Source organism: Oncorhynchus clarkii, chromosome 7 (genome assembly GCF_045791955.1).
Source record: "Oncorhynchus clarkii lewisi isolate Uvic-CL-2024 chromosome 7, UVic_Ocla_1.0, whole genome shotgun sequence".
NCBI lineage: Eukaryota > Metazoa > Chordata > Actinopteri > Salmoniformes > Salmonidae > Oncorhynchus > Oncorhynchus clarkii.
Genome location: NC_092153.1, coordinates 12,802,939 through 12,817,502, shown reverse-complemented (window position 1 = coordinate 12,817,502; position 14,564 = coordinate 12,802,939). Strand labels below are relative to the sequence as shown.

Here is a 14,564-nt window from a genome sequence, read left to right as displayed (position 1 = left end):
GTGGACAATGTGACCTTCTCAGAATTAATGGAAGCCTGGCAGCTTGTTGCATCTACAAATTATTAACTCTTTAACTTAGGGATCCTAACCATTAACCCCGTCTCAAGGTTCTGTTTTATGTCTTAACTTCACCCTTCAGTTTGGACTCCTTTAGGAGTGCTGATCTAGGATCAGTTTGTCTTTTAGATCATAGAGAATAATATTATATGGACAGATCCTAGATCAGCACTCCTACTCTGAGGTGCTTTGTGGATACGGGACCAGGTATTTCACTGCAGAACCAGACAGAAGCAGATTCAACCACATGTCTAGGATTCAACCACATGTCTATAGGTCACTGTAATTAGTGTAGCATTCTACCTGTGTTAGATATAATAGAATGATATAGAACAACACATCTTTATTGTCCACCCACATATCAACTTTTCCCTTTGGCTTCACCCTACAATAAGACAATCGAAAATTGTGTTAATAATGAGCATTACATACAAACTCTAATGAAAACACATTCACTCAGACACTGACTTTTCCCCCACCACCGACAGGTCAACTAAAGTCAAAGAAAACTATTTGAAATGCTAATGATATTGAATTTAATATTTTTTATACACAAGACTTTGCTTAATGATTCATGCCGATGTACAGTATCATCTAGGACTTGCTGTACCCAAGAAGCTGCTTGAATGCGTTTGCATGAATTTTACTTGGAGAGAATTGGTGGACAGATGGACAGACAGCGGAACACTTAGGCACAGAGTGTGTGTGTGTGTGTGTGTGTGTGTGTGTGTGTGTGCATTTTCAAAGACGGAACTAAAAATATCTCAAATTGTATATACAAGCTGTGAGCCCGATCCTATAAATGAGTTACCATGGAAACTATCACGTTCCTGTCCCCACAGAGCAAGCGAGAGGAAGCGCCTCTCTCTTTATCTGCATAATGCCCCCTAGTGGGGAAGAAAAACCAGTCAACAAGTTGGTCTCAGAGTAAGCCTATAGACTGATCTAAGGTCAGCTTTGCATTTGACCCATATGCAAACACAGGCCAAAAAATATAGGCTCTCTTTCATAGAACAGCACCATTGTTTTGGTTGAAGTTGCTCCCTTTTCACTGTATACCTCAAACAGCAGGTGATAATAGGTTCATTTTCAGTCGGTACCTTTGGTGAAACAACTATGGGGAGTAGCACTTTCGCGACTTCGATTGAAGAATTAAAATCACAGCTAACAAGGCCAATGAAATCCGCGCCTCGCTAGAAGCCTCGGCTTCCACAGCTGATAAGCCCGAGGCTCGGATTCATTCCTTCAATTCTTCCGCACTTTACCTCGATGTGAGCAGGAACGATTCAAGCTACTAAAAACAAACTGTTTTGGAACACAAGACTATCTGACTTTGCACCAACTAAACTGGCTGCTCACTGTGTGCGCAATAGATGTGGTAGAGAGGTCAATGGAACTCGACCAAAACAATGGAAAGTCATGGAAACGCATGGGGGAAAGATGCCGTGAGGAAAAGATCCTGAATCTCCTCATTCCCCCCTGGAAAATTTTGCCTACATTTGGGCTATTGTTTATATTTTTATTTCACACTATGTTGAGGTATAAATCGGAGTACAATGCTGTACTGTACTGTATATTTTGAGTCCTACAAAAAATGTAACAAAGCACCTCTGCAAAGCCCTCACTCTGTCCCTCAAACTTATTCCAGTGTGTGTGTGTGTGTGTGTGTGTGTGTGTGTGTGTGTGTAGGATACCTTCCCCTCCCCCTCTGAAGCATAGGCCATTGTAGCCTACTGACATTACAAGCGTGATTCTGAAATTGGGAAGAGAGATTTTAATTAGAGAAGAATGTATTCACTTTTTCAATGCTAGTTAAGGATACTATAGTTATCAGCTTTCACATGTTTTTATTTGAATTCTGGTTCCACTCTGCACACACAAGCTTGTTGGCTAGCTAGCTAGCTCTGGTCCAACGTTAAGCTAACTCTCGGAAGTTCAAAGACATTCAACGTTCCTTCATAGAAGCTGCTCCTCCGTAGGTATAAACGATTCAAGCTAAGCTTCCTTCTCCACCCTCTCTCGCTCTCTCCTAAACCGCAAAATTTCAGTCACATCTCGCACCCTACACTTGTCTGTCCAATGCATGTAAATAACTATAGCTTGCCCCCTCCATAGCAAGCTCCTCTATCCGCACTGATTGGTGAAGTAATTTAATGTTGAGCTAAATGTTTTTTTAAATCAATTGTAAACCGTTACTTTTTGGGGGTTTGAACCGGTTCAGAACTTTATTTTGCTGGTCGGAACAGTGGAACGGATTCTTTTTTTTTTGTTCAGAACCAAACGATTGGAAAATAATTTCGGGTTCCAACCACTACTTGTAATCCTACACTGTGATGTCACAGAGCATTTTCCAGGACCTTTCTTCTTATCTTTTTAACCGCAGACCATATAAATGTACCGTTTTCACATACAGTATGTAGACTCTGGTATGGTGCTGGAGATAATGAATATGAAGTTGAAAAGGGGCGTAATTGCCCTTTAAGAAAGCACTAAACGTTCCATGAACCCATGTCTCATTCATAACTGGATAATAAAGCCTGTATCCAGTTTGGAGTTTTTAGTGAATACCATTCAGTCAGACAGGCCCTTAAGATAATTGAGGATAGGGGCTCAAACAGAGGAGAGAGGGTAATCAAATACGGCCAGATGGAATCCTTGACTAATAGCTTTGGCATACCAATACCTTTTCACCATTGTGTGCATGTGTTCCGTATGACTCATTGTTTTGAAGCCATATTTGGCTTGACTTCAATGGATTTCACGTTTGTTTGCAAGTGTTTTCATATTTCCATTTTCTCATTGTTTGTCTGGCCTAGTAATCATATATAATCATAAACCTACCTCACATACCCTCCCTCAACCTTGCTGTTGTCAGCATCAAAACAAAACAACTAATCCATCTGTGTCACAAGCCTTGTGTTTTCTATCTATAACCATAGGGAGGGAGTTTTAGAATGTTATTTTAGGTGTTCTATTTTGGAATCCTACGGTTCAATAAGGATAACAGTGTTCAGAATTTCAACAGAGTATAAAATGTGCAATCCTAAATTATCAAGTGCTTAAAGGTCCAGTGCAGTCAAAAACTAGATATTCCTTAGTTTTATTCCTTTGTTTTAGGTTGGAATAATACTGTGAATTTAAGTTTAAGAGCTGTTTGAAAAGAATACCTGAAATGTCAGCCTGTTTTGGTGGTATGGAATTTTGGCCTGCTTGGTGACACCATTTGGTAAAAAAAAAAATATATATATATATATATATATATATATATATATATATATATATATTTCACCTTTATTTAACCAGGTAGGCAAGTTGAGTTCTCAGTTCTCGCAGCTGCGATCTGGCCAAGATAAAGCATAGCAATTCGACACATACAACAACACAGAGTTGCACATGGAATAAACAAAACATAGTCAATAATACAGTAGAACAAAAGAAAACAAAAAGTCTATATACAGTGAGTGCAAATGAGGTAAGATAAGGGAGTTAAGGCAATAAATAGGCCATGTGCGAAGTAATTAGAATATAGCAATTAAACACTGGAATGGTAGATGTGCAGAAGATGAATGTGCAAGTAGAGATACTGGGGTGCAAAGGAGCAATATAAATAAATAAATACTGTATGGGGATGAGGTAGGTAGGTAGGTAGATGGGCTGTTTACAGATGGGCTATGTACAGGTGCAGTGATCTGTGAGCTGCTCTGACAGCTGGTGCTTAAAGCTAGTGAGGGAGATATGAGTCTCCAGCTTCAGAGATTTTTGCAGTTAATTCCAGTCATTGGCAGCAGAGAACTGGAAGGAAAGACAACCAAAGGAGGAATTGGCTTTGGGGGTGACCAATGAGATATACCTGCTGGATATACCTCCTGCTTCTCCCATAGATGCAACACAGTTTAAGCCTACATGTCTTAAATTAAATCCAAACCAATAAATCAAAATAATTCAGACAACAAAACATGAATACAGTCTTAAGCATTAGTGTTGAAGTGATGTTTATTTCAATTTGCATTATCACAATCAAGAACTCCTCAATGCAGCTGAGTGCACCATCACAGTGTTCATTGGATGTAATGGTAATGTAGCATATTGAAATGTAGTGTAATGTTGTTGGTTGAGATGTAGCAGCAGAGTGACATTGAGTGATCTTGGGGATAGCCTCTTTTTGTCAGTAGTAGGTCTCCTGTTCCACCCAACCTTAAAGAAGAGAACATTCAGAGAGAAGAACACAATTAGTTAGATTTCATCTCGTCACTGAAAATCTCCATGAGTCAAATTAAATAATTTGTCCTTCCCAATACTGCATGCCATTGACAATTAACTTTGATGTAAAATTATCGACGCTATCTTAACAGCTTGTTTTCGTCCATAGTCCCTGAGAACTTACCTCCTGGGTTTCGTCGCAGGATGTATCTCCTACCCTCATCATAGAGGAAGATGAGCAGAGAGTAGGGTAAGGCACAGAACCACCAGCAAGGCCTGAGGAAAGAGAGAAGGAAAGAGAGAAGAAAATAATAAAGAGATTAAGTTGAGCGTAAAACAGCGAGGTAATGCGCTTACAGGGCCCCTAAATGTCAAATGTTATTTTCTCTCTTGGTTGGGCAGTAAATGCCATTACACTTCAGCTAACTAGTCAACCCCAACTGTCCCTATGGCCACAGTAGTCTCCTCCACTCATTGTAATATCCATCCATTTTACCACTCATCCTTTAAAACGGGTGAGCTTTTGTTCCAAGCTGATATACAGAAGAGAATCAGAAGGGTCTACTCACTTGAGGGGGTACATTCTGAGGGCGACATCCATTCCAGGACAGTAGGACAGGAAGACAGCCAGGGCAGTTTCCTCAAACAGTCCGAAGATGAGAATACGGTTCCTGAGATGGGAGAAAAAAAAGGGGAAAAAATCATGGATTTGATACCAACAGGGTGGATATTGATTTAGAAGTCAGTTGCAGGGCTGTATGCACATTAACTCCCCTCTGGCAAACAGTTCAGCTTCATCATGACCAAAACCACCCCCCACCTGAACAGTTTATTTCCCCGTCCTGTGGCCCTCACCAACTGGTCAGTAGTGACCACGGCACTATGCAATCTGTGATGTACACTGCATCAAGTATCCAACACTTAGTGACCTTGTCTAGAGGTTCTGGCCTCTTGGTGTAATGGTATAGGTGTTGGCTTGACAGTCACTGGACCTGGTTTCGAGTCCCGGTTGGGGCTACCCCCTGAATTTGCTACATTGGTGTCAGAAATGGGATGGTGGCCATGAGGTCACCGGAGAGGTGTGTACATGTCAGGGACATGGTATAGAGAAACGTGGGGACACACTCTCCCAAAGGAAGGGGGTAATGTAGCGACCTTAACCCAACACCTAGCAACCTCATCGAGCGGTTTGGTGTAATTATTAAGGTGTTGGCTTGACAGTTGCTGGACCTGGGTTCAAGTCCCGGTCGGGGCTACCCCTGAATTCTCTACAATATATTTATACTGTATATGTGTATTTGATCAATTTTGTATATAATGTATTTAAACTTTGTGTAAATTGCTCTGTCTGTATTCTGGCCTTTAATGTTGTCTATTGCTAGCAGCACCATATCACAAGTACAATTGTGAGTATGTGTAAATGTACTTGGTGAATAAAGGTGATTCTGATTCTGGTGATGTGTAAGTCAAGACCAGAGCAGTGAAGATCAAGCTTCAGAAAAAAACTCTTAGGACCCAGACCTAGACCAAGACCACACAGATCAATGTGTGTACTCACTTCATTCCCTGCTGAAGGATGGAGTTCCTCCTGGTCTTACAGATGATCAAATCAGCCCACTGTACAACTACAATACTGGCGAAGAATGCTGTGTGGCAGGTGAACTCCACAATCTTTCTGCGCTCATATGTCTGAAGGATGCATCATAGACCATAGAAAGAGAGAGTGTGTAGAGAGACATATGGAAAAAAGAAGATTGAGAGAACATATGTTTATTACATTGGTACATTACAGTAGTGAAGATTACTGACTACTCTGTTACCAAATGTGTGGTGAACCTGTGTGCCGGCGGCAGCAGTGGCATTCACAAATGGTAGTTCTGGAGGAATAGTAGCAAGCTATTGACGAAGCCCAAAATAACGGAGAGGACTGTTGAGGCTACGGACCTGTATGTATGAATCCCTGGCTGTGACTGAGATGCTCCTTCTTTCTCAAGACCATCGATATTTCCTCTGCTGACTACCCGAAATGCAAGCTGTGCAACAACCCTGATCCGTGATCCCATCCATGACTTCTCAACTTTCTTGATACTGTATCAGATTTATTGATTTATTTTGTTATCTTGAATTTCCAGATATATACGCAAGTCAGCTTTCAGCTGCCATGTATGCTGGAATAAACTAAACAAAAAAATTGGGAGAGAGATTGAAAAAGCTCTTATCGAGAACTTCAGATCAGATCAAAACAAGGCCAATGCTAATCCGTTAGTACAACAAAAATCAGAGTGGTGTTTGTGTACTTACCCACTGCTGGCCGTAGCTGTCCTCCATGTCGTTCATTATCTTGTTGTCCCAGTCCACACGCATACCCAGCAAATCCATGGGCAAGAACCCGTTCTCAGCCAGGATAACAAAGTATGTGAAGAAACCGGCTGTGGCCTGCATCATACCTGTGAAGAGTAAAAATGAGGAGAGTATTTTTGTCAGTGAAGAGACATTGATCAGATTGTTCATTTGCTATGAAACTGACTGGCCAACATACAACGCAACAAGACACGGTAAAGGCAGGCAAAACAGAAGAAGGGCCAAATTTACTCCTTACCAATTTGACCGTAGGCTATGCTAATGAGCCTCTCGTTCACCAGTTTGTCAGTTTTGGGGTTTCTGGGCTGTCGCTTCATGATGTCATTCTCAGCTTCTTCATAGGCCAGGGAGATAGCTGGGACCTTGAAGGTAATGATGGGAAAGATCGTTGTTGGTAACTTTGAAGTTAGTTCAAAGACCTTCCAAACAAACTCTAAAATTATCATGTACATTGTTCTTCATAACGCAGCAGAACACATGATCAGATTGTTCACAAAGGAGGAGTATCCACATCTGAAAGACCCACCATATCAGTTCCCAGGTCAATACAGAGGATGGTGACGGTTCCTAGGGGCAGTGGAATGTTGGCGATGATGAAGAGGAGGAAGGGTGAGATTTCTGGAATATTACTGGTCAGGGTGTAGGCGATGGACTTCTTCAAGTTGTCAAAGATCAGACGGCCTGAGGGGAAATAGAGGATGGGGGGGAAGGAATAGTCAGGGTGATGAGAGAAGGATGGAAAAACCCAGCAGATTGATGGTCGTTGCCAGAGCTTCTCTTACCCTCTTCAACACCAGTCACGATGGAGGCAAAGTTGTCATCCAGGAGGATCATGTCTGCAGCCTGCTTGGAGACGTCAGATCCAGAGATACCCATTGCAACACCGATGTCAGCCTTCTTCAGAGCAGGAGAATCGTTCACACCGTCACCTGTCACAGCTACAATAGCACCCTGTGGATAAGTAAGAGAGGTGTTTACAGATGTTAGAAACTCCAGAAGTGAGATGAAATCATCCTGACTGACTCATGAGCATGAATTATTTCAATAAAATAGTACCTGGCGCTGGCAACCCTCCACAATGATCAGCTTCTGCTGAGGAGATGTTCTGGCAAACACAATCTCAGTGTGATGGGCCAAAATGTCATCCAACTGTTCGGCTGACAGGTCCTTCAGCTCTCCACCGTGGACAACACAGGCCTTGGCATCTCTGGAGGGTACAAATATAAGCTAAATATAGGGGCTTGTACGGGTCTGTTCTGATGATGCCCCAAAAAGGCTAAATAAATGTTGCTGTCACTCCACTTTAAGTGTAGACGGTGTGATGACGTACACGGAAATGATCCCAAAAAATTGCAACATACCTTGGATTGACCTCAGAAACAGGGATTTTCAGACGAGCAGCGATGTCCTCAACAGTCTCATTTCCTTCAGAAATGATGCCCACACCCTTGGCAATGGCTTTCGCAGTGATGGGATGATCACCAGTGACCATGATAACCTATGGGAAGGAAGGGAAGAGGAGTGGTCTGATCACAGTGGCTGCTATGTGGATTGACTGAAGAGTAGTGTCAAGTATTACATTGCCATACCTTGATTCCAGCACTCCTGCACTTTCCCACAGCATCAGGCACAGCAGCACGGGGAGGGTCAATCATGGACATTAGGCCAACGAAGCACAGATTCTCAGTTGGGAAGTTCACCTCTTCACAATCAAACTGGAAGCCCTCAGCGAACTGGTCATCAGGGAGCTGGAAATGACAGAAACCTGAAAAAGACACAGAGTCAGAGACACGCCACAACAAATTCTTCATGTTCTAGACCAGTCAGGGTCGAACTGGATTGCGGTCACAAATAAATAAATTAAGAGTACAGATTATGATGGGACAATATACAAAATGTTTTAAGAAAGATAATTTTGTTATTGGTTTCTTTTAATTTTGAAAATGAATTGAAGGTTATTTGTTGATGTTAAAATTTAAAGTGGCAATCAGCAGTTGAAACAATAACAAAGCGGGCTCCCCACAGCTGGTTCGGTAAAAAGCTGAGGGATGGGGCTGGAGAAATTATACCCCTCATAGACAGAGCTATGGATGCAAGGATTGACCATCCATGATATCAAAATCATAGTTTAACCACATTTTGAGGCTATTCAGTGTTGTTTTACATTTACTTTGTTAACAAACATTGGAGTAAAAAAAAGCTTATGTTTCGGGTTATGATGGTTTACGACAGTTTAACTAATTAGGCATTTATTCAGTTATATTCTTCAAGAATCAATTGGTACTTATCAATAAGTCCAAAAATTGAGGATAAAAGATGTAGCAAATCCAGATTGCCTCATTAAGGTTATGTCATTAGATTTGGGGTGGGGTCGCAAGAAATTCTGGTTGAAGAAATGGGGTCCCCACTGAAAAATTCTGAATACCACTGTTCTAGACTTTTCATTCAGTCCAATATTGGTGCCCTCTTACCCAGCACTCTCTCTCCCAGCCCTCCCAGCTCTTCATAAGCGTTCTGGAAGGCTTCCTTCAACTCGTCATTGAGAGTCTGTTCTTTGCCCTGGATCAAAATGGTGGAGCAGCGGTCCAGAATCCTCTCAGGGGCTCCCTTCATCACCAGCAGGTGATTGGACTCTCCGGCCACGATGTTCTTATGAATGGAGAGCTAGGGGGCGAAATGAATTGGTTTTTGATCAGACGACACCATCAAGAGAGTTTAAATTTAAATTAGCAGGAAATGACCAGTAAGTAGCCTACAGTGCCAGGAAAACGAAAGTTCTGGCAACTTATTGGATGTCGATACAAAGTGGCATTTCCAAGCTGATTGAGAAAAGCCATCCATCCATCCTGATTTTGAGTCTATCACACCACCTTCTACAACTCAGTTTAACCCATGTTAACCCACAGATACCACAGAGAGTGCATGTGGTTACCTGATATTTGTTGGTGGAGTTGAAGGGAATCTCAGCGATCTTGCTGTACTTTTCTCTCATGTCTTTGACAGACCCGCAGCACAGCTCGATACACTTCAGCAGGGCAGACTCTGAAGCATCACCAGCCACATCTCTCTTGAGGATAGGTACGTTGTTCTGTTCTGCCAGGAAGACGGCGCGGTTGCACAGGCCAGCGACTCTAGCCAGGGAAGCCCAGGTGGCAGAGCTTTTGTCGAAGCAGGTACCACTCTGATTCTCTGTGGTGTCAGCCTCATGGATCTGGTTGTCGAACCACATGTGAGCCACGGTCATTCTGTTCTGAGTCAGGGTTCCGGTCTTGTCAGAGCAAATGGTGGAGGTGGAGCCAAGGGTCTCAACAGCTTCAAGATTCTTCACCAGGCAGTTCTTCTTGGCCATACGCTTGGCAGTCAGAGTTAAACACACCTGATGATAGAAAGACATATTATACAGTTACATAATCAACAAGTTTTGTTGTTAGGACTGAAGTTTTTGTTAAACATGACTTTTCATCAGTACTCACAGTTACAGTAGCCAGGAGACCCTCTGGCACATTAGCAACGATGATTCCGATGAGGAAGATGACAGCTTCCAGCCAACCATATCCCAGAATGAGGGAGAGGACGAAGAAAGACACGCCCAGGAAGACGGCCACACCGGTGATGATGTGGATAAAGTGCTCAATCTCTTTGGCTATAGGCGTCTTCCCACCCTCCAGACTCGTGGCCAAGGTGGCGATACGACCCATGACAGTGTGGTCACCAGTGTTGATGACGATACCTCTGGCAGTTCCTGACAAAACATGGAGAATATGGTTTAGAATCACAAAATGGCTAAGTGATACATTTCAAGTTATTTGAACTATTCAATCACTACGGCTAGTTACTGAAGGTATTTACCTTCAACACAGTTGGTAGAGAAGAAGGCAATGTTCCTTGTCTCCAGGGGGTTGTCATTGGAGAAATCCGGGGTACGTGTCTGGGGCTCAGATTCACCAGTGAGGGAGGAGTTGTCCACCTGAGTGGGGAAAGAGAATTGCATTAATACAACATTGAATGACACTAAAGGCGTCCGCATGCATCCCATCCGAAACAGTTCAGGACAGTTTGTCATAAAATATGACAACATTTTTTGGGGGCTGTTGGTGCACACACAAAAAACTTCAGGAGCCGAAGTCTTTGCCCCTTCGTCTATCATTGGTCAACAGTAGTGCTCAATTAAGTGTTTGTTGTCATTCAACGATAGACGATTTGTTTTCATTCACATTTTTCACTAGAGAAATACTGCACCAAACATCTTATTTAGATTGCGCAACTAAGATCTCCTTAGCAAAAACATCAACATTTATGACATATTTCTTGAATTATCTTAGATTCATTCTGCCTATTTTGAGAAAGTGTATACTGGCTGTGGCATCTCAAAATGGACAAACAGTACTATTGTCACTTTTTCAAGCAAAGGTCTTTTAAGGGAGTAGGCCAGCCAAACCGAAGTATGCGGAACCCTTAGGCTACATATCTGACCCATGATCTTGGATTGTAAAGTACTCACCTTGCAGCCGCTGGCAGAGACAATACGCAAATCAGCTGGGATCCTATCTCCTCCTTTCACCTCCACCAGATCTCCAACCACCACTTCTTCAGCGTTGATGTTCTTCTTCTCACCGTCACGGACAACCAGGGCTTGCTACAAGGCAGGTGACAGGATTACAATCCGTAGACATGACAATACAATCAAGTTCTTCTCAGAGGTGTTTGAAAAGGCAGAAGTCTAACCTGTGGGACCAGGTTCTTGAAGGAGTCCATGATCTTTGAGCTCTTGGCCTCTTGGTAGTAGGAGAAACAGCCAGTGACAATGACGACAACAGAGAGCACAACACCCAGGTACAACTGTGAGGGACAGAAACGAAGAGGGAGAAAGACTATGAGACTATTACGTTACAGTTAAGTTAGAAAACCCTTTCATGCACTAGAGGCATTGTAGTTTTTGTTAAGTCTCAAATTAGCTCAGAATTCTATAATTCTCACATTATCATTAGCTGGCTCATCCTCGGAGGCGGCCTGGATTCCGTAGGCCAGGAAGCAGAGCATTGCACCAATCCATAGGAGCATAGAGAACCCACCAAAGAGCTGCCTGCAGAACTTCACCCACTCAGGGGTAGTGGGAGGAGGGGTCAGGGTGTTGGGGCCATCACGAAGAAGGATCTCCTTAGCCCGAGCTGAGGTTAGACCCTGGATGGGGGGGTGAGAGAAAAGGAGAGAGGGAAAAGGTAGAGTGAAGAGAAAGGAGGAGGGAGGAAAGCAGGAAGAGGGAAGAGCAAGAGGCAGAGTAAAAGGCAGTAGAGTGATTACCTATGGAACTCAAAACCTTCCCCTCCCCTTTTGTCAGCAAGAAAATCTGTCAAACGAGCCCCCCCCCCCCCCCCTCCCCCACCATACCTCGCCCCGCCCCGCCCCGCCCCTCATCACTACATAGTGCTTTCAATGTTCCCGTGTGAATGTGGCCCTTGTTGTGGAAATTCTGCTTAATCCCTGGATCAAATATCAACAGATCATTATCTGTGCGCATTCACCAAAATAGTGTTTAACTGTTATCCTTTCCACACAAGACAATGTTTAGGCCTGTCCTAATTGTACTCCACACAAAGCTGATATTGCAGATATTGTGTCCCCTGCATTAGACCTACCCTATGGCTTGTTAAAAATTGTTCATGTGTATCTGACTTGCTGTCACACAAATGGAGAAAGTCTCATCCATGTGTTCTATGCAGCGTTTTAACTTCCACTCACTGTCATGTCTAATGTTGTGTTTTTATGCTGTGTTTACTATGTATGCCGCTTTTACGGCCAGGGCTCACTTGTAAAAGAGATGTACATCTCAAAGTGACCTCTCTGGTTAAATAAAGGATTCAAAAAATAAAATGAAAAGAATGTAATGGGAGTCACACAATCGGAAAATATATATTTGACTCCAAACTCTGTGTAAACTTTAGGAAGATATAGATGTGTTTCATGTTCAAAGATTCAGTGGTAGAGAGTGATGTGATCATGACTTAGAAGGCAGATGAAGTTCTACCTGCGATATGACCTGGTGCCGTAACCTCCACGACCTCAATGCGCTTCAAATTACAGTCAGAAATCATCCGTAGGAGCAGCTGATACAACTGGTTGTCAGTTTTAAAAAACAGAGGCACACACATATTCACTCACTCACCCTGGCTAAGTCTGTGCCGTATTTCCTATGAAGTTCATCCAAGGTCAACTTGTGGTCATCCTAAATAAGAGAGAGGGAGAGAGAGGGGGGAGGGAGAGATAGAGAGATTGAGAAATAAAGAAACAGTTGCTAGTTGAACTAGGGAGTTCTCTCAACTTTTCCCCCATGGCGAAAGTATATGCAGCACATGCATAGTTATGAAACACATTCCTCTGACAATTTGAAATGATCCCAGGTATGATGAGGTTATGCTGCATCGGTTTCAATATAAACCAAAGATAAGTCATGTGTTTCTTTATGATGGATGGAATTGTCTGGTTCACATTTCACACTGAAAAAGTTCTGCACAGGGCACACACGTTTTTATTCTGCTCCTTGTATTTAAAAAAGCCGTTTCCAAAGATATGCTACTGTTCCTCTGAAGTTTAAACGCAGGCCATTGGGGTTTTGAAACTGCTCCCAAGGCTCACTGCAGAGTAATAGTAAGTCAATTAAAATGCTAATGAGCTTGATGCACATTTGAAACGTTGTGTGTTGTACCTTTTCTGATCCATAGAGATGAATAGGCTTACTGTTTATCTTAGTCTTTTCTTCCTGAAAATAGTTTTGATGCTATATCACACTATTTAAATCATCTCTGGGGCTACGGATTAACATTTTTACAGCAAATTCCAGTGCTTTGATGTGTAAATTGCATATGGATAAATGTGCATTGTTCATGTCAACTACATTAGATGAATATAATTAGTAAATTAATAAATAATCAGTTTTCCTCACCAGGTCAACTTCCTTTTTCAGATCGTCCATGTCCTTCTTCTCCTTTGCTTTCTTCACCTCCTTTTTGCTTTTTTTATTTCCATTGTCCTCGGAGGTTGCCGCCAGCTTATAATCATCTTTCCCCTTCTGTATATCAGAAGGTACGTTAACGATGAGAAAGTGTGAACTATCGATGTGCCTCTTTCCTAATGAGGGCTTAGATAAGCAGTGCATTCAGAACTTTATCAAATATAGAACTTTATTTTAAAAACTAAGAAGCAGCCATGACCCGAGGGCTAAACTTTTAATATGAACTGCAAAAAAAATGACATATTTTTTAAAGTTGAAAGAACACAATATAAGTAAATCCTGATACTTAAAAGTGAAATACAGACTTACTCCAAGCCCCATCCTTGCACTGCTGTTCTAGGACTCTCAATCCCAGTGGTTTGTAAAGAGAATATACTTGCTCCTTATCCTGAGAAACTCCACCTGTTACACGTTTACACTTCTCTCTCTCACTTTCTCGACGTCTCGAGTCACCCCAGAGCTCCCTGGATAGCTAACTGAGGTTTGAATATATTTATATACCCGACTGGTTTACCTGCCCAAGGGGAGGTACACAGGAGGAATGAGGCAGGTGAGTGGAGAGGGGGCTGAGGATGGGAGGGGTTGGGGAGGAGGAGGGGGGATCTGTGAAATGTCATTTATTTATTTATTCAACCTTCACCTATACAGCTTGGTCATTTTGACGACAAGGCCCCTGAAAGAAAGAATCCGTCTGACGTTGACGGTAATAACAGTGTGTAGTGGAATGGAAAAGAAGTTGACAGTAATAACAGTGTGGAGTGGAATGGAAAAGAACGAGGACAATGAATGAATAAAGATCATTTTCTTTCTCTCTGCTGCACTTACTTTCTCACTTGTTGGTTGATTTGAAAGAAATCCTGCACCTTTGAAGCTAAATAATATCACGAAAAGCTGTTGAAGCGAGCATAAACAACTGTGTTTGTACATTTATTCTCAC

General features: G+C 42.4%; 1 protein-coding gene across 2 annotated transcripts; it reads right to left on the bottom strand.

The window, feature by feature from the left end:
* Positions 1-4,035: 4,035 nt before the first annotated feature.
* On the bottom strand, positions 4,036-14,097 carry LOC139412901 (sodium/potassium-transporting ATPase subunit alpha-1-like). 2 transcript variants are annotated; one of them, XM_071159740.1, is made up of 21 exons: positions 13,937-14,097; positions 13,559-13,684; positions 12,782-12,841; positions 11,596-11,799; positions 11,344-11,457; positions 11,120-11,254; positions 10,468-10,585; positions 10,092-10,360; positions 9,551-9,994; positions 9,090-9,282; positions 8,208-8,383; positions 7,980-8,116; positions 7,675-7,825; positions 7,401-7,569; positions 7,145-7,299; positions 6,857-6,980; positions 6,559-6,704; positions 5,816-5,946; positions 4,827-4,928; positions 4,442-4,533; positions 4,036-4,251 (listed from the first exon to the last, which is right to left on the bottom strand). In XM_071159740.1, exons 1-21 carry the CDS (start codon positions 13,946-13,948, stop codon positions 4,223-4,225), a joined length of 3,087 nt encoding a protein of 1,028 aa, XP_071015841.1. In that variant the 5' UTR covers positions 13,949-14,097; the 3' UTR covers positions 4,036-4,222. The 2 variants fall into 2 exon arrangements, with proteins under 2 accessions (XP_071015841.1, XP_071015840.1); XM_071159739.1 differs by lacking the exon at positions 13,937-14,097 and having other exon boundaries at positions 13,559-13,884.
* Between the last annotated feature and the right edge of the window lie 467 nt (positions 14,098-14,564).